Raw genomic sequence first — 20,802 nt, forward strand, 5'->3', positions numbered from 1 at the left:
CAAAGTTCTAGAACCACATTTCTCTAATTACAGAGCAATAAACACACAGTATAGTAAATCATCTCCAGAAAAGAAGCAATTTCATGTTATCAAGGAAAATGCATGCTAACATACAAATAGGGGTCACACAACTCCTTTTCAGGACAGCCCATTAACCTTTGAACTAAAGTTCCAGTGAGTTTCCACAAGTTCTAAAAATCATTAGTCAGCAGTCAGGAGCAAACCAACTTGTGTTGCAATCGGGCAGCAATAGGTCAGGACCAAGGGATACTTCTTAAGACAAGAACACACCAATTTTCCTAGAGAGATCAAAATCCTTAGTAAAACAATATGGTAGGTGTTTTATTTTTTAATAACGCATGGAGCACTCGCTCCCATATTTGTTTGGTCCTCACACCATAAATGATGGGGTTGAGCGATGGTGGGATAACCAAATAGAGGTTGGCAACAAGAATGTGAATAGTGTGGGGTATGTTGTGTCCAAATCGGTGGCTGAGGAAAGAGAAGAGTGAGGGGATATAGAAAACACAGGGGACAGCAATATGGGAGCCACATGTGCTTGGGGCTTTTAGCCGTGCATCCTGGAATGGCAGACGGAAAACAGCCCGGAGTATATACACATAGGAGATGCCAATAGGGACTGGGTTCAGGAGAAAAACAGAGACCACAAAGAGCCCATAAATACCATTGACACGGATGTTTCCACAGGACAGTTTTGCAATTCCCATGTGCTCACAGTAGGAATGAGGTATTATTACATGAGTCTGGCAAAAAGGTAGGCGGTAGATGAGATATATCATGGGAAGTATAAGCAAGACTGTTAAAATTACAATGTACAAAGTGATGCTCATGAGTACCCGGGATGTCAGGATGGCTGCGTAGTGGAGTGGAGCACAGATCGCCACATAATGGTCAAATGCCATTGCCACCAGGACCCCAGCCTCTATGCCAGTGAAAGCATGGATCAGGAACATCTGGGCCACACAAGCTCCAAAGCTGATCTCCTGAGCATTAAACCAGAAGATACCCAGCATACGGGGTACTGAGGTTGTTGAAAGGGCCAAATCAATTGTTGAAAGGATGGCCAGGAAGTAGAACATGGGCTCCCTGAGGGTTTGGTCCATCTTGATGACCAGCAGAATTGTGACATTGTCCAGTAAAGCCACTATATAAATAAAGCAGAAAGGCAGGGAGATCCAGCCATGGACCTCTTCCAGACCTGGGATTCCAATGAGGAAAAATGTGATTGGGTGAAAAGTGCTTCCATTGTGATAGGTCATCCTGTTACTTCTCGAAGAAAGTGAATCTGGTTCTCTTGCTCCTGTCAACAGAAAAAGTGAAAAAGGGAGGGGGAGAGAGAGAGATCAGAGGGAGAATGATCTGTTTCATCAGTTCCTAGCTCTCATCAGCACAGAGTTGATGTCATGTTTACTAGGTAAGTAGGCCTGTTATTCAATCACATGTATGGAGTAGTTCCCCCTAGCGTTTAATATACCAGGTCAGAGTCATAGGCAGTTTTTATTCTGCCTGCTGATTGAGTTCTAATTCCAAAAGTGAAGGCTTACAGAAAGCTCAGTGCAGAGTGCCAATAATTAGACCTTGCCATTCACTTTGAAAGAGAATTGGATGTGATTCTATTTGGGGAAATCCACTCTGGTAAGTGACTCTAGAAACATGACGACTACACATGAGAACAAGTTAATACATTACAGAGGCATTCAAAAAGGCCTTCAAGGGGTCCATAATGAAAATAAATTATAGATATAGGTGTATAGGAGCTTGTACAATTCAAGCCTGAATTCTTCTGATTCCCCATTATTCACATAGAGACGTACATGCCAAAATCCTGACCCAAGCCCAGTAGCCTCTCACAGACACCAAATCAGATCATAAGAGACACAGCTACATGTTCTCAGACAAATTACTGACCCTTTGAGATGTCTGGCCAGGAGCAGAGACAGCCATTGTTCATGAGTTACAGACTGCACAGATATCAGTTGGAGAAGGAGAGTGTTTTCTAGTGTCATTTACACTTCTCTTCTCTGGCTGTAGCTTATCAGGTACTCTCAGAACAGCTGTTAATTTTACTTGAGTTAATTTTACCATTGCCGTTGAGTCAACACTTGCTTGGTTACTCCTCCTAGCATCTCAGTACACTGGAATTAGGTAGAAAAATCTGAAAGCCTAAGATCATTTTGGTACTAGAGGACATATTTTTGGTAACTCTCTGGGATATCAGTGTCTCAATAGAGAAGAATCTGCCTCTGCAGTGAACTAAAGGTGTGGAGAAAGATATTTGAGAAATGCTTTCAAAATACAGCAGAATGTTGAGCATCTTGTCATGTGTTTGTTAGCCATCTGTATGTCTGCCTTAGAGAAATGTCTATTTAGGACTTTTGCCCAATTTTTATTTGGATTTTTTGTTTTGATATTGAGCTACAAGAATTGTTTACATATTTTGGAGATTAATCCTATGTCAGTTGCTTCATTTACAAATATTTTCTCCCGTTCTTCAGGCTGTCTTTTTGCCTTGTTTATGGTTTCCTTTGCTGTGCAAAAGCTTTTCAGTTTAATTAGGTACCATTTGTTTATTTTTGTTTTTATTGTCATAACTCTAAGGTATAGGTCAAAAAAGATCTTGCTGTGATTTATCACAAAGAGTGTTCTGACTGTTTTACTCTAAGAGATTCTTAGTGCCCGGCCTTACATTTAAGTATTGAATCCATTTTGACTTTATTTTTGTATATGGTGTTAGGGAGTCTCTAATTTCATTCTTTTTACATGTAGCTGCCCAGTTTTCCCAGCATCACTTATTGAAGAGATTATCTTTTCTCCACTGTATATTCTTGCCTTCTTTGTCATAGGTTAGGTGACCATAGTTGTGTGGGTTTATCTCTGGGCTTTCTAGCCTGTTCCATTGATCTATATTTCTGTTTTTGTGCCAGTACCATACTGTCCTGATTGAGAAATGCAAATCAAAACTACAATAAGAAATCCCCTTGCACTGGGGCCACAATAAAAAAATGGCCACCATCAAAAAATCTACAAACAATAAATGCTTAACAGGGTGTGGAAAAAAGAAACTTCTTAAACTGTTAAAGTGGGAAGAATGGCCACCATCAAAAAATCTACAAACAATAAATGCTTAACAGGGTGTGGAAAAAAGAAACTTCTTAAACTGTTAAAGTGGGAAGGAAATCCAAAAAAGAGGGGATATATGTATACATATGGCTCATTCACTTTGCTGTACAAGAGGAACTGACACAGCAGTGTAAAACAACTACACTTTAGAAAAATAAAGCTACAGAATGAATCAAACCACTCAAAATACTCAAAATGAGGTAAAGAAACTTGCCCCAGGGTTGTGTTACAGCGCTCGTAATTCAAAATAAGGCATAGAGATCCTTCCTTTCTGTCCTTGTCATAGTTTCACTTTTTTATTCTTCACTCTTATTTATTATTCACTCTTATTCACACTTTTATTCTTATTCACATTTTTTATTCTTTCTCTTTTGATATAGAAAACATACCAAGGTGAAAAAAACAAACTTTCCTTTTTTTGTGAATTCAGTCTAACAGAGAGAGAACCAGTGCTGCCAAGTGCACTGACTCTTGTTTGTGATCTATAAATACATATATAATACATATAAATGCATAGCAAACTGGGCAATTAAAATGCCACTGTCCAATAGAAAAATGATGGCCATGGCCAAGGCTAAGGCTATAGAGTCCTTCTTGTTTATTTTGAAGCAGTTTTAGGATCCCACACTCAACAGTGGGTGCCACTGTCCAGTAGAAAAATGATGGCCATGGCCAAGGCCAAGGCTATAGAGTGCCTGTTGCTTATTTTGTAGCAACTCTAGGAGTCCACCTTCAACAGTGGATCACCACTAGCTTCAATCCTTCCTACTGCGGGAGAAATATATCTTATGTAGTGTGATTGACAAGATGACATTTCATGCCTTGGGTCTTTCTGAGCATTTTAAAGAATAAGCTTATCACTATTTAAAACATATTATTTTTTCCTACCTAGTGCAGTCTGGTAACATGATCCACTCTCAGCTTGTTCTGCCCATGTGTCTCTCCATTTACTAGAGAGATCTATTCACCAGAAATCAGCAGCTGATTCACCTTTCTCATGTGTGCAAGGGTCTTATGCACAGCATCAAGCAGCACAATACTTACTCTCATTCTAAACAGGGCATGGAGGTCACATTTATATTAGAGGTTGAGTATTCAAGAGATATTTCTAAGAAAGCACCTCAACTTTGCACAGAGCTCTGGGACTGAGTCCACAGGGACTGCTCACAAACTTCAATATTCTACTCTAGAGGCCGAAAACTCCAAAGCATGTAGAAGCAAACTGAAGTGTATATAAATAAAAGTTAAAAAGTGGAGATAAAACATTTACTTCATCTATACTTGACATATGTGAAAAGATATATATTATTGTACCTTCATGTGAATGTGAATACATGGCCCAATCCTACGTGTTACTGACATTCTACACAGAGAATAAACTAGCTAATTTAACTTAAAATGTTTTTAAAAATATGAATTTTTCTTTTTTTTTGCTTTTGCTTTAGATTTTACTCTTTCTCTTCACTGTTTGTTTTTTTCCAACCTCATAACTGAGAGAGTCAATTCCTAGGCAGGTTGATAAGTCTGGGTTCCCCAGGGAGGAGATAGAGGTCTGGAGTTCTCAAGAAGGAGATTTCTTTTCTCTCTCTCTCTAAGCCCAGAGCTAATGATTATACAACAAAACAACTCATCTTGATGTTTTTCCTTTAAACACTGTACCAATGATCATATAGCAGCTATGTATCCTGCTTGAGGACATGTTTCTCCTTCTTAAGAACCTTCTGAATAATCCTGTCATCTTAAAGTGTGTCTTGTGTGAGTGGGTCTGGTAAGACTTTTACAATCTTGAGACCTTCTTTTGATTTACTGTAATCACCAAGTGAAAAAGTATATAGCAAGGGAGTCTAGTCTTAGCAAGGGAGGCACTCTCTGTTCCCCTTCTGATGTCTATGTCAGAAGCCTTCTCTGTCCTCTTTTACTTTAATAAAACTTTGCTACTCAAAAGCTCTTGAGTGATCAAGTCTGGTCCCTGGTCCCAAAGCTAAATCTTCTTCAGAGATCACGAATCTGACATCATATACCATAAGCTATAGTAACTACCTTGAGTTTCCCTGATTAGTCTTAAGGACACAGATTCATCATTAGTTTTTCACACTGCTTTCTGTACACACTTTCCCTACCACTACCCTCACAATTTCTCATGTACAGAATTCTGAAATCCTACTAATTATAAATGCCTAAATTTTAATCCTGGATTTAGAGTGCTATTGTCTAAGTCATGGCCCTGTCACATACTAGCCATGTCACTTTGAGTGACTTACATATTTCTATGCCTCAGTTTCCCTAGTAATAAAAAGGGATTCAAAATACTGCCTTCCTTCTTAAGCAAATTTGGGAATAAATTAAAATTTTCTTGTGCATTCAGAACAGTATCCTGTACATTGTAAGTGGTCAGTTAGAGTTCATCTTATTATTATTATCATCCTTATTATTTTACTTTTAGCAACAAATTGGTTTAACTAAAATATAACTTATTTATAATATTAGTTTCTGGTATACAACATAATGATTCCATATTGCAAAATGGTCACCACGATAAGTCTAATTATCATTTTTCTCTATACAAAGTTATTAAAATAATATTGATTATATTACCTTTCCAAGTGGTGTAATGGTAAAGAATCTTCCTGCCAATGCAGGAGACACAGGTTTGATCTCTGGATTGGGAAGATACGCTGGGGAAGGAAATGGCAACCCACTCCATTATTCTCGCCTGGAGAATTCCATGGCCAGAGGAGTCTGGTGGGCTTTGGTCCATGGGGTCGCAAAGAGTTGGACAAAACTGAGTGACTAACACTTTCACTTTCACCAATGTTGTAAATTATATTTCTGTGACTTATTTATTTTATATCTGGAAGTTTCTGCCTCACCATCTCCCTCATCTATTTTACTCATCCCTTTATGCCACTTCCCTGTGGCAACCACTTGTTTTTTCTCTGTATCTATGAATCTTTTTCTGTTTTGTTATGTTTGTCCAATTATTTCATTTTTTAAAAATTCTACACATAAATGAAATCATCTGTTACTTGTCTTTCTGTGCTGACTTGTTCAACTTAGCATGGTACCCTCTAGGTCTATCTCTGTTGTCAAAAATGGCAAGAGTTAGTCTTTTTTATGACTGAGTAATTTTCCATTATAGGAACCAATGATGAATCAACCTGAGGGAGCGGTGCTGCAGAAGAATAAGGAAAAATAAGGCTCAGAAATAAAGTGGGGATCACGGGGCTGATGCCATTTGCAGGCAAAAACCCAGATCCTAAAACTCGCATGCCTTTTATTAACATCTCCTTCCTTGTACATGCTCTAGAAATATCTGTTCTTTACAATCTCAAATCAGGGGTAAAGATATACAATGCACAGTCCTCAATGTCAAACCTTCAGGCCTTTCATGACTCTGTTTAGCCTTTCCTCAGCAACTCCCTAAATGCTCTGGTTACAGTCACTAATGGTTTTCCATCAGTCACATCAGTTCTTCAGCATCTTGTTTTCAAGATGTTTTTCCATAATGTACTTTTTACTGCTCCCAGCCCTTTGCCTGGGGTTGATGAGAAAGTCATTCTTATTTTTCAAAGAAGCCCTGTTAATTATAGCACAGGCCTGTGCATAGCATATTCCCTACAGATTTTTGTCAGCAAACTGCTGTCTCTGCTTTTTAATATGCTGCCTAGGTCGGTCATAGCTTTTCTTCCCAGAAACAAGTGTCTTTTAATCTTGTGGCTGCAGTCACAGATAGCTTATGATGAATGATGTCGGATTTGTGATCTCTGAAGATTTAGCTTTGGGACCAGGGACCAGGCTTGATCACTCAAGAGCTTTTGAGTAGCAGAGTTTTATTAGAGTAAAAGAAGAGAAAGAAACCTTCTGACATAGACATAAGAAGGGGGACAGAGAGTGCCCCCCTTGCTAGTCTTAGCAAGGGAGCTATATACTTTGTCAATTGGTTATTACGTTAAATGAAAAGAATGTCTCAAGGTTGTAAAGGTCTTACCAGACCCACTAACACAATATACATTTTAAGATAATGAGATTAGAACTAACAATAAAAAGATCTTACCAGACCTGCTCCCACAACTTACACTTTACGATGACAGGATTATTCAGACAGTTCTTAAAAAGGAGAAACATGTCCTGAAGCAGGATACATTGTTGTTATATAATCATTCAGTTCAGTTCAGTCTCTCAGTCTTATCCAACTCTTTGCGACCCAATGAACCACAGCGTGCCAGGCTTCCCTGTCCCATCACCAACTCTCAGAGGTTGCGCAAACTCATGTCCGTTGAATCGGTGATGCCATTCAACCATCTCATCTTCTGTTGTTGCCTTCTCCTCCTGCCTTCAATCTTTCCCAGCATCAGGGTCTTTTCCAGTGAGTCAGTTCTTTGCATCAGGTGGCCAAAGTATTTGAGTTTCAGCTTCAGCATCAGTCCTTCCAAAGAACACCCAGGACTGATCTTTAGGATGGACTGGTTGGATCTCCTTGCAGTCCAAGGGACTCTCAAGAGTCTTCTCCAACACCACAGTTCAAAAGCATCATGTAATCACTGGTACAGAGTTTAAGGGAAAAACATATCCTTGGGCAGGATGAGTTGTTTGGTTGTGTAATCATTAGTTCTGGGCTTAGACCAAAAAAAAAGAAAAGTCTTTGTCCTTTTCTCCTCCTTGAAAGCTCCAGACTCCTATCTTCTCCTCAGGGACCCTGGACTTCTTATCAACCTGCCTAGGACTTGACTCTCTCATTACCATCTGAAAGTGATCTTGGAGCCCAAGAAAATAAAATCTATCACTATTTCCACCCTTTCCCCATCTATTTGCAATGAAGTGATATGACTGGATGCCATCATCTTAGTTTCTTAAATGTTGAGTTTTACTTTATATGTTTTCTGGGAGACTGCTTTCCCAGTTGCCTAAATTCTGTTGCTACATATTCTGAACTGGTTCCTTTTCTTGAGCCTAGCTGGGAATACCCTTTACAGTTCTCTTGTTCTGAATCTATTGTTCCTAATATCTCATATCTTCCCATTTCACAGATGTTGCCCTAGTTTTCCTGGAATACATCTTTAAGTAAATTCTAAAAGTAGGGTGAATGAGAGATGTAGTTTCAAAATGTTTGCATGACTGAAAATTACCTTCTCTTCAAATATGATTGATGTTTTGGGCTTTGTATCCCTTCAGGTTACATAAGCTGAAGTCCTAGCCTCAAGTACTTCAGAATGTAAGCTTATTTGGAAATAGGGACATTGAAAATGTAAGTTAAAATTAGGTCATACTGAAGTCCTTGATTCACCTGACTGGTATCCTTATTTAAAAAAATGATGTGTGAAGAAATAGGAAGCAACATCACTGACATTTATATCTCAGACTTTTAGCCTCCTACAATGAAGAGCTGACTCATTTGAAAAGACCCTGATGTTGGGAAAGATTGAAGGCAGGAGGAGAAGGGGACGGCAGAGGATGAGATGGTTAGATGGCATCACCAACTCAATGGACATGACTTGGGTAAACTCCGGGAGCTGGTGATGGACAGGGAGGCCTGGAGTACTGCGGTTCATGGGGTTGTAAATAGTTGGACACGACTGAGCGACTGAACTGAACTGAACTGAGAGACAATACATTTCTGTTGTTTAAGCCACCCAGTTTATGATGCTTCATTACACCATCACTAGAAAACTAATATAGCTATATTAGTTGAAATGATTTTATAAGAATGAATACATTTATCTTGATCTACATGGTAATCAAGGATTCCACTGTGATTCCTATTTCTTATAGTTAAACTATAATGGTTTTCCTGTCCTCTTTAAAATGTATTAGTATCATCTCTTTATATTTAAATTTCTTAAAAATTTATCCTCATCAGTTAAGTGAATAGGCCTTTATAACATTTGGATCTATGACATGACAATTTTGGAAATTATTTTTAGTTTAAAATCTCTCAGTTTTGCTCTTTCTCTGTCCATAACTCCTCCCTTACTTGACATATGGTTTTCTGGGTTGATCTTTTATGTATATTTTTCTTTATTTAATGTTTTTAATCATGGTTTCCTTTTTCCTGATGTTCTGAAATATATATATATATATATATATATATATATATATATTAATTTATCTGCCTATACTTATATTGACTTATTTCTTATTTTTTAAGAACTGTTTGGTCATCTGAGAAAGACTTCAGAATTTTGAAAACCTTTTATTTTTTCTCAGTTTGCGAATAGTGACATTTAAAACATGTCAAACAAATGAAAACAAGAACTTTATTATTGACGAGCTGAGTATCTCTTATTATTGAGAATTTTGTTTAGATGTATTCTACAATGAAATTCCTAGTATTGATTGACCAAATTTGATAGGCCTACTAACCACATCATAGACTGTGTCATGACAGGCATTGTAAAATGGAACTCTATTCCTATAAAGCATGGAAAGAAGAATAGTTTATCTTCCTTCTAAGCAGTTGGTTTCTAAGAGGAAAGATACAAAAGAAACTGCATTCAGAAGAATAGACTATTTTATTAGTCTCAAAACCCAGATCAGTAAGTCAGTCTTCATGTGAAAAGAAAAGGGTTCAAGAGTGAAGAACCCAGAAGATTTAGGGGAAAATAAATATATAGCTAATGGGAAAATATATATAGCAATTGCTAAGAAAAGTTCTCTTAAAAATTAACATCATTTTATTTTTTTTCATTTATTTTTGTTAGTTGGAGGCTAATTACTTTACAATATTGTAGTGGTTTTTGCCATACATTGACATGAATCAGCCATGGATTTACATGTGTTCCCCATCCCGATCCCCCTTCCCGCCTCCCTCTCCATCCCATCCCTCTGGCTCTTCCCAGTGCACCAGCCCTGAGCACTTGTCATCAAAAATTTTTTCTACTAACTTATAATTTTCAAATATTTACTTTTCATGCTATCCTGTCCTTGTTTTTGAAAATGATAATTTCTTAAATCTTTAGTTTTTTTTAAAGTAATATTGAGGTAATTTTTTTTTCTAATTTCATTTACTTTGTACTGGGGTGTAGTTGATTTATAATATATTATTTCAAGGGTACAACATAATAAACATTTTTTATAGATTAGACTCCATTTAAAATTATTATTAATATGATATATTGGCTATATTCCCTGTCCTGTACAATATGGCCATGTAGTTTATTTATTTTATACATTGTAGTTTGTGCCCTTTAGTCTCCTAATAGAGAAATAAAACTGGAGGAGAAATTAAAATGGAGGAAGTCTTGTTCAGGCTTCAGAAGTAGGAAGCAGGCCTCTGACCTTGCTTCTGACCTGCCTATACACTGCTCAGTTTGTTTGTTTGTAAGCACAGCAAGTCAGGCAAGGGATAATAAAGGGGGTGGGTCTTGGAATTCTTGAGCCCTTGGAGGTCTGGCTGACTGTGCACCCGGGGTTTATCTTATGTTATCTTTCAACATAAGATAAAACAAACACTGTCAAAAGGTTAAAATAAAACCAGGGCATTATTTCTGTGCACAAACTGATGATGATATTAGTCTGTGGCCTGCGATGATAAGTGGGAACCCCTGAAACCAATTTGAAGTCTCATCCGTAGGGTGGATGCACTGCCTGGGACCTTTTCCCAGTTTGGGACTTCAGATTGCTGTTAATGAGGGACTTCTCAGCACGGGTTAACACGGATGTTGGTTGGCCCAATTTGGTGTGTGTGTGCTGTTAGTCTTTCCTGTTATTTCTATTTATCTTCTTTTAATTACTGTATATTGAAATTAAGTCAAATAACCCTCCAAAAAATATTGAAATTGTTTATTGTGTGTAACAAGTGGTTTATTTTGTTAATGATTCCTTTGAACTTGAAACAAAAGGATAACTTTCAGCAAAAAATTCCCTACTCCTCCTACTTGCCTTCCCCATCTCTCTGCTCTCCCCGCTGGTAACCACTAACTTGATCTCTATATCTGTGAATCTGCTTTTGTTTTATTATATTCATGCATTTTTTAACATAATTTTCTTTTGGCCCTGTATAATTTTCTTGGAGGATGTAACTCAGGGGTAGAGCAGTTTTCCTGACTGCAGTTTTCCTTTGCTATCATATTTATGATGATTCTGAATTTACCTTTTATTTAAAGGTAGACTGGTTGAAAGTTTTTCATAGTGTGTGGATCTTTTCACAATTAAGCATGGATGGTAATTGATTATGGCCTTTATTATGATTTTCCTTTCCTTTAGTTTACTGTGTGCAGGCCTGTAATCTGAGTCCATTTTCTTTCTCCAGGGGAAACAAAACATGCCCATTAGATTATGCCAGAGGATAAATATCCAACTACCTTTTGTTTCTTTCTTTTACTTACCTATTTGGTCTCCTCCCCTTTGGAATAAGAGGCAGATTATGTTATGATTGTATGTAGACTTCCAGTGATGTTATTCCTCTGATTTCAGCACCATGTCTTACAATTCAGGTGTTGAGAAGATCCTGGTCTCTATTTATGAACAGCCAGAGGCTGTTGTCAGAGGCTACTGATAGGGTGTATTTGAAAATGCATTCAAGTGTTTCATTTGTATGTGGGATTCATCTAAAAAGGAAAGAGGTGTATATAGTATCCAGCTTCTAATATTTGAGCAATTCATGACCTAGAGTTAATCACATTACTTTGGGATATGGCAGAAAAGGCCCTTCACATTTTCTAGAAATGCAGATTTTGAGGCTTTACCTAAGGAATTCTATTAGGTACTGAATGAATCTAAAATGTATATTATTTGAGTAAATTTTCCTAAGGATATTCTTTGAGTATGAACAGTTTGGTGATCCTGTATGGTATGTGAGAGCAATTCAAAAGTAAATTATAGTTTCATCAAACTCCTTAAAGAGGACCTGGAAAACAAAAGCGAGGAAAATCCTCTCTGCGGGATTCTGCAGTGTATTGGTCATCTACCTTGTGTGGAAAAAGAAGTGGCTTCACGTTAATTTATAAATAAACACATAAACACACTCCGGTGTATTTTCTGGTTGGTCAATAGCCTTAACAGGGAATGATTAGAAGATCAGTATCAAGAAACATAGGGGTAGAGGCATGAGAAGTAGCACAAAGAGTGAAAGTGTTTGAGTCACTTTGTAACATACCAGATAATCCAGTCAAACAGATCTAAATCGACAACAACCAGTGTCTGTCATTAACCATAGAGAACAGTGGCCTTTAAATAGGGTAGCCATGGTAACAGTGATAGAGACCATGCATGGGCCCAGCTTTATGGACTGTCATTCATCAAAGTTCATCCCTCTACTCCTGCCAGTGCTGAATACCCAAACCTTAGCAAGAGACCAGTAATAAACCCCAATATGGCACCATCTTCCAAGAAGACCAACCAATTGGTGGCAATTTGGTTACATTAGACATTTATACTCTAAAAAAGGCAGCATTTCATTTAGATTGGAAATATTTTCTAAGCATGAGTTTGACTTTCCTACCCAGAGTCTCACTCATCATCCCAAGGACTATGGCATGCTCAATACATTGATACCCTGGAGAAGCTAGTAGGGGCTTCGTTCATAGCTCAGTCGGTAAAGAATCTGCCTGCAAGGCAGGAGACCTGCATTCTATTCCTGGGTGGGGAAAATCCTCTAGAGAAGGAAATGGCAGCCCACTCCAGTATTCTCACCTGGAGAATCCCATAGAGAGAGAAGCCTGGCCGGCTACAGTCCATGGGATCACAGGAGTCAGATGTGACTTAGCCACTAAACCACCACCGCTACCACCCTGAAGAAGGAAATGGCAACCCACTCCAGTATTCTTGCCTGGAGAATCCCATGGACAGAGGAACCTGGTGGACTTCAATCCATGGGGTTACACAGAGTCAGACACAACTGAAGCGACTGAGCAGCAGCAATACATTGATATAGAATTTGCATAATATCATATAGAAACAAGGGACCCATTTTACAAGAGGTGTTCAGTGAGTTACAGCAGTGGACACATGCCCATGAGATGCCTTGATTATATCTTATACTATTTAGCTGCAAACCAATGAAGTGGTAGATTTACCTATTGTGTGTATGTCTTAGTTGTCAGCTTATAAATTGCTATCTACAATGATGCATAAACCATCCAGGATACAGTACACACTCTGTTATCAATTATTCTAAAGAAAGAACATATGTGTCTGAAAAACAGAAGTGTAAATGTTTCCATTTACCACCATCTTACTATTTGTTTTATAGGTAATTTTTTCTTTCCCCCTTTTCCCACTTTTCCTATATTTCTAATGAATTGAATAGTATTATAATTTAATATAACTACTTATTTATTTATTACCTATACCTTTTTTAGATGTATATATTAGTAACACCTTCAGAATTTTTAGTATACATCTTTAGCTTGTCATTATCTACTTTGCTGTAATGTATCATTTTGCATATAGAATAAGAATCGTACTAACAGTTAAAGAAAATAAGACTCTTATAAGAATATACTAATATTACCCACATCTTGGTCTTTTTGCTATTTTTGTCATATATTTTATTTCTACCTATGTAATTAATACCATAATGCATTATTATTATCTTTGCTGTCAGTCATCCTTTAATATTGCATTGCTGCTCTGTTTGAGTTAAATTGTTTCAGCTGCTAAATATATGATATTGTCTTTACTTGGCCCTCATTTCTGAAGAATTTTTTGCTGAGTATAGCATTTTAGTGTGTTTGGTTGCTATTCCTGCTTTTTCTAGTACTATGAAGATATAGCGCCACTGTCTTTTGGGTTGCACGATTTCTGGCAAGAAGGCTGTCTTCATTCTTATCTTTGTCTTTCTGTAAATTTGTTATCATTTTTCTGTAAGCTTTCAGACAGTTCCACTGCTTTTAAGCAAATTGATCAGGATGTGCTTCTCTATGGTTTTATTCATATTCTTTTCCAGATTGTGTTTATTGAGCTTCTTGGATTGTGGACTTAGTTTTATTAAACTCAGGAAACAAACTGTTGTTTATACTTTTTTTTTCTGTTCTCTTCTGTTTTTAAATTTCCAGTTATATGCATATATTAGACAGCATAATCATCTCCAGTATTTCAAAGATGCTCAGCTCATTTTTTAGTCTATTCCCTCTCATTTAAATACATTCAGTGTGCTTTTCATCTCTCCCATACTAATTTTCATTCTAGAACTTAAATTTCATCTTTAAAAAGATCATAGCTCTATTTAATATGTTAATGCCTTCCTTTACAGTCATGAATATAATGATCATATTTATATATTTTTTAATGTCCTTGTCTACTTATCCCATCATTAGTCTCATCTAGGCATATGTTTCTATGGATTGATTCATCAATGTGGATTCTGCTATCACTCATCTTTCCATGTCTTACATTTTTTTATTGAATTTTATACATTGTAAATTTTATACTATTGAGCAAAATATTTTTTGCATTTCTCTAAATATAAATTTTATCTTTATTTTGCGTGTAATAAAATTACATATAAATGGTTCAATTCTTTCAAGACTTTTCTTTATACAAGGTTAGCAATAACCAAGACAGTTTTTAATTTAGGGATAATTTGCCCCATTGCTAAGGCAATAGTCTTCTAAATATACAAACAGATGTTCTGTGTATTACAAAGTTTCTCTACTCTGGCTATGAGAATATAAACTCTTCTCAGTCATATAGAAAGTTTAAAAAATCATTCCATCTACTCCTTTCTGATGGTTTTTTCCCAGCGTCAGTAGTTCCTTCACAAACATACAATGATCAATACACAACTGAAGACCTCTGAAGAGTGTCCTACGGATCACCTATCTGTTTATGTGAAATTTTCAGCTCTCTGTTACTCTGCCTCATGATTCAGGGAGACCACCAGACTCTGTTAGGGTTCTGCTCACTTCAAGACTCAATAAATTTCCAATAAATAAACTAGGGCAATCACCAGGCTCACCTCATTTTTCCCCTTCTCTTAGAAATCACTCTTTGTTACCTTTTACCCAACTTCTTAGAACTATTCTTTCATACACTTTCCATGTTATCTGTTGTTTAAACTGAGGGACTATATCTGATCTTTGTTGCTTCATCACAGCAATGAAGAGAAATTGGATCTTTATTTTGTATATAATTGTTTGCTTCATTGTTTTAATCCCAAATTATAATCTGAATGTGTGGGTGGACACACTCTAAAACCATCAGTTTTCCAGATTTAGTCTCATTCCCTTGATCTAAGAGGAATGAATGCCTGTTTTGATATTTCAACTTATTATATGTCAACCTTGAGTGAGTAATCATGGCCTATATGTTTATCTCAACACTACAAAGTGAGCATGATTCTAATATCTATACAAGGGAATAGCTGAAGGCGAAACTAAGGTATAAGCAAAGGATAAAGGGAAAAAAGTCAGTTACAGTGATGATATTTGGCAGAGTAAAGATTGGGTTTGGTAAGGTCTTTAAAATTTCAGGCCCAATACATACTAAGCATAGATTATTAAAACAAACAAAAGTTTGCACAAAATTCTGGCACTTGACAAAGGAATAACTAATCACCGACTAACAATGAATGATAACCACATTTGAGTCTTTGGATTAATAGATTTCAATTGATTTATTATTTTTAAAAACTGTAAAATATGTTTTATATCAGTTTACTTTGTTATATTGAAATCTTCATAACACTTGTGACGTAATCTTCATATGATGCTGGAATATAATCAAAGCAATGATAAAATCCCAAATTTACCAAGAAAAAAATAAAAACCTGGAAATAGAATAAAAATTAGGGAATTCTCCAAAATCACATATCTAATATGTTGCAGAGTTAAGATTCCAGTGGAGAAAATCTTCCTCCAAATCAGTGCTAAATGATGAAAATTGGATGCTTTCTAAAGCTTCTTTCTTTGCCTAAACATGTGAATAATTCCTAGACGAATCTGCTTGGTCCTGACACTGTAGATAATGGGGTTAAGTACTGGTGGGAGAAGCAGGTAAATATCCGCCATGAGAATATGGACTGTGGGAGGCAAGTGTTTCCCAAAGTGATGCACCATGCATATGCCGATTAGAGGGACGAGGAAGATAAGTACCACACATACATGGGATAAACAAGTGTTGAGTGCCTTTAGGCGTTCTTCATGAGATGCAATGCCAAGAATAGCATGGAGAATTAGGACATAGGAGAGGAGTATGAGAACTGAGTCTGTGCCCAATGTGATAATGACCACATACAACCCATAGACATTGTTGACACTGGCATCAGAGCAGGATAATTTAAGAATATCCTGATGCAGGCAAAAAGGGTGGCTGAGGGCATTAACACGGCAGTAATGGTAGCGCCTTAGTAATAGGGGTGTAGGCATCACTACTCCTGCACTTCGTATCAAGCAGCCTAGGCCTATCTTTCCAATGACATCATTGGTGAGGATGCTTGAGTAGTGCAGGGGACGATAGATAGCCACGAAGCGGTCAAAAGCCATGGCCAGCAGCACTGAAGACTCCAAGAATGTGAATGTGTGGATGAAGAAGAGCTGAGCAAAGCAAGCCCCTATTTGAATTTCCAGGGCTTCCCACCATAACACGGCTAATATTGTAGGGAGTGTAGACATGGACATGCCCAGGTCAGTTATTGCCAAGAAGGACAACAAATAATACATGGGCTGGTGGAGTGAGGACTCACTCCACACAACAGAGAGGATGGTGATATTGCCTATAAATGCCACCAGGTATGCAAGACAGAATGGAATTGAGAGCCAAGCATGAGCAGATTTTAGTCCATGGAAACTACGTAAGAGGAAGATGGGTTCCATAACATTACTGTTATTCCAGACCACCATGGTGGTCATTCAGAAGCCCTTTACGTGTAAGAGATGAGAGAGTCAGAGTTGACAAAGTCACAGGCTAGTGCAATTCACATCAATGAGTAAATTCCACCATAGTCATGCAAAATCAATGTTCAGGATGTTCCAAATGGCTTACACAGATATCAGTATGAAGAACAGCCTCTGAATCACCAGTGCAGGAAGAGTTTATAGAACATGAAATCTGTTCACAACTGCATACACAGACATGTGATCTCTGCTACTTGTCCTACTGCTTAGTCTATGCACCTGTGTTCATGTATCACAGAAAATCCAAGGTTTCCCTGTGTCTACAAAGAAAGAAGAGTTATTTCTACTCAGTATTACAGGCCTCTTTATGTCTCCAAAATTAATCTTTTATGCTACATTTTTAACTAATATTTCAGTCATTCCCAGAGGAAATGGAGAATAAAAGATGGATGTTAACTCCATTAGTGTCTTCTCATCTCCCATGCTGGATTCTAAGAATGCCTATCAGTATCTAGTCTCTAAGGAGATTAGAGGCCAGTCTAGGAAGCATGTCATTTCTTTCTGCTTATTATTGAATGATCCCCACCTCAAATGCCATCTTTTCTCACTACTCCCTGGGCATCTTTGATCAATTGCCAACACCTTCTACTTCTCATTATCATTTCTCTGCATTGTCTCTCTGACTCCATTTTTGTGACTTTATTAAATGATTGCCTGAGTCTGTGTCTCTTGATGCCTCCTAGTCTCTGTAAGTAACTTTTAACTGATTTCTGGTTCCATATTTTTTTGACACTCACTTTCTCAGTCTTAAAGATTCTGTTCAATTGTATACGATCCATGACATGAAACAGAACCTTATAGATGTTTTTTCTTTAGTAAGAACATTAAAGGAATCCCTATAAATAACCCCCTTTATCCTTGCTGTCTGCCTTGGGATTCTCAAAGTATTGGAGGAATATTCATCTTATTTAAGAAATGTTCAAAAGAATTTGCTAAAGGCAAAGGAGCAAGGAAAGATATACTCATTTGAATGCAGAGTTCCAAAGAAAAGCAAGAAGAGATAAGAAAGCCTTCCTTGGTGATCAGTGCAAAGATATAGAGGAAAACAGTAGAATGGGAAAGACTAGAGATCTCTTGAAGAAAACTAGAGATACCAAGAGAACATTTCATGCAAAGATGGGCTCAATAAAGGACAGAAATGGAAGGGAGCTAACAGAAGCAGAAGATTTTAAGAGGAGGTAGCAAGGATATACAGAAGAACTGTACAAAAAAGATCTTCACGACCCAGATAATCACAATGGTGTGATCACTCACCCAGAGCCAGACATCCTGGAATGTGAAGCCAAGTGGACCTTAGGAATCATCACTACAAACAAAGCTAGTGGAGGTGATGGAATTCCAGTTGAGCTATTTCAAATCCTGAAAGATTATGCTGTGAAAATGTTGCACTCAATATGCCAGCAAATTTGGAAAACTCAGCAGTGGCCACAGAACTGGAAAAGGTCAGTTTTCATTCCAATCCCAAAGAAAGGCAATCCCAAAGAATGTTTGGACTTCCACAGAATTGCACTCATCTCACACACTAGTAAAGTAATGCTCAAAATTCTCCAAGCCAGGCTTCAGCAGAATGTGAACGATGAACTTCCACATGTTCAAGCTGGATCTAGAAAAGGCAGAGGAACCAGAGATCAAATTGCCAACATCCATTTGATCATTGAAAAAGCAACAGAAACACATTCCAGAAAAACATCTACTTCTGCTTTATTGACTACGCCAAAGCCTTTACTGTGTGGATCACAAAAATCTGTGGAAAATTCTCCAAGAAATGGGAATACCAGACCACCTGAAATGCCTCCTGAGAAATCTGTATGCAGGTCAAGAACCAACAGTTAGAACTGGACATGGAACAACAGACTGGTTCCAAATTGGGAAAGGAGTACATCAAGGCTGTATATTGTCACCCTGCTTATTTAACTTATATGCAGAGTATATCATGTGAAATTCTGGGCTGGATGAAACACATGCTGGAATCAAGGTTGCAGAGAGAAATATCAGTAACCTCAGACTTCCAGATGACACCACTCTTTTGGCAGAAAGTGAAGAAGAACTGAAGAGGCTCTTGATGAAAATGAAAAAGGAGTGAAAAACTTGGCTTAAAACTCAATGTATCACAAAAACCACTACATATTCTAAAGTAATTAGCCTCCAACTAATAAAAATAAATGGGAAAAAAAAGAAAAAAAAAACCCTCAGTATTGAATAAACTAATATCATAGCATCTGGTCCCATCACTTTGTGGCAAATAGATGGGGAAACAATGACAAAGTTTATTTTTAGGGGGGCTCCAGAATCACTGCAGATGGAGACTGCAGCCTTGAAATTAAAAGACACTTGCTCCTTGGAAGAAAAGTTATGACCAACCTGGACAGCATATTAAAAAGCAGAGACATTACTTTGCCAACAATGGCCCATCTAGTCAAAGCTATGGTTTTTCCAGTAGTCATGTATGGATGTGACAGTTGGACTATAAAGAAAGCTGAATGCTGAAGAATTGATACTTTTGAGCTATTGTGTTGGAGAAGACTCTTGAGAGTCCCTTGGACTGCAAGGAGATCCAACCAGTCAATCCTATAGGAAATCAGTCCTGAATATTCATTGGAAGGGCTGATGTTGAAGCTGAAACCCCTATACTTTGGCCACCTGATGTGAAGAACTGCCCCCTGGAAAAGACCCGGATGCTGGGAAAAATTGAAGGTGGGAGGAGAAGGGAACAACAGAGGATGAAATGTTTGGATGGCATCACCTACTTGATAGACATGAGTTTGAGCAAGCTCCTGGTGTTGTTGATATACAGGGAAGCCTGGGGTGCCACAGTCCATGGGGTCACTGAGAGTCGGACACGACTGAGTGACTGAACTAAACTGAAACATACACCCAATGGACTTTCATGCACAAGAGATAGGGAGATTGGAGACAAAAGTATATATATTTATATTTATAAAGAGAGAAAAATAGAAGAGGAGACAATGGCTTTTACACCCTGAAAGAGCAAATGCTATTATAAAACCTGATACCTAACACTAACACTGACCTTTATTCTTCCTTTACTCTTGGCCGCTGACAAGGTACATCTGACCATCCTTGTCTTTCTATTTTGGAGAGATAGCATATCATAGTGACTAAAAGTGTAGAGATAGGAGTCCTATTATTAGGTCTTAAAATTCTTCTTCACCACATCCTACTTCAATAACTTTGGGCAAAATGCCTGATTGTTCTATGCCTCAGTTTACTTATATGTTAATAAGGATAGTGATAGTACTCCCTTTAAGGACTGACAAATAAAGATTTTCAAAATAATGACATTTACTACTTTGATTCTGTGACTCGAATTTCACATTGCAACTGATACTGCCATTGTCCTTTTCTCTCCTGTTTGTCTTTTACTATGTTTTCACTTCCTTTTTCTTTATTCCTGTCTGCTTCTGTCTCTTAATAGTCCTTGCCCCTTTCCCCTCAGTCACACTGTCTTCCACAAGTCTACTGTTTTTTTCTATGAGTTTCTCTCTTTGCTTTGTCCAGTAAGAATATTATTTCTTTCTTTCTTCTGTATTTCTATCACTGTCTCTTGTTCTGCTTTTGTGTATATCTCTACCTTCTTAGATGGAGAACTTAATATTCTACTCACAGTAAATCCTTACACTGAGTATTCTTCTGGAATCCTGGCTTGTCAGAAACATTGGATCCTTAAGTGGGTTGTCCAGAGTGTTTTGACTGTGGCTCACTTTCTATTTAAGCTTCCTGATTCACTGTTTCTCTATAAAACATCCAGTTACCCCATGAGGAAAGGCATGAGGTAAAGTTTTAGTGTCCCAAGAGGCCCCAAGATACA

General features: G+C 37.5%; 2 protein-coding genes across 2 annotated transcripts; both read right to left on the reverse strand.

Annotated features, from left to right (window-relative positions):
* Window positions 1-317: 317 nt before the first annotated feature.
* On the reverse strand, window positions 318-1,280 carry LOC133058241 (olfactory receptor 52J3-like). The gene has a single exon (XM_061145111.1). The coding sequence runs from the start codon at window positions 1,278-1,280 to the stop codon at window positions 318-320; it is 963 nt and encodes a 320-aa protein (XP_061001094.1).
* Window positions 1,281-15,971: 14,691 nt separating this feature from the next.
* LOC133058397 (olfactory receptor 51L1-like) lies at window positions 15,972-16,919 on the reverse strand. The gene has a single exon (XM_061145135.1). The coding sequence runs from the start codon at window positions 16,917-16,919 to the stop codon at window positions 15,972-15,974; it is 948 nt and encodes a 315-aa protein (XP_061001118.1).
* Window positions 16,920-20,802: the final 3,883 nt, after the last annotated feature.

Source organism: Dama dama, chromosome 1, assembly GCF_033118175.1.
Source record: "Dama dama isolate Ldn47 chromosome 1, ASM3311817v1, whole genome shotgun sequence".
In the NCBI taxonomy this organism is placed as follows: Eukaryota; Metazoa; Chordata; class Mammalia; order Artiodactyla; family Cervidae; genus Dama; species Dama dama.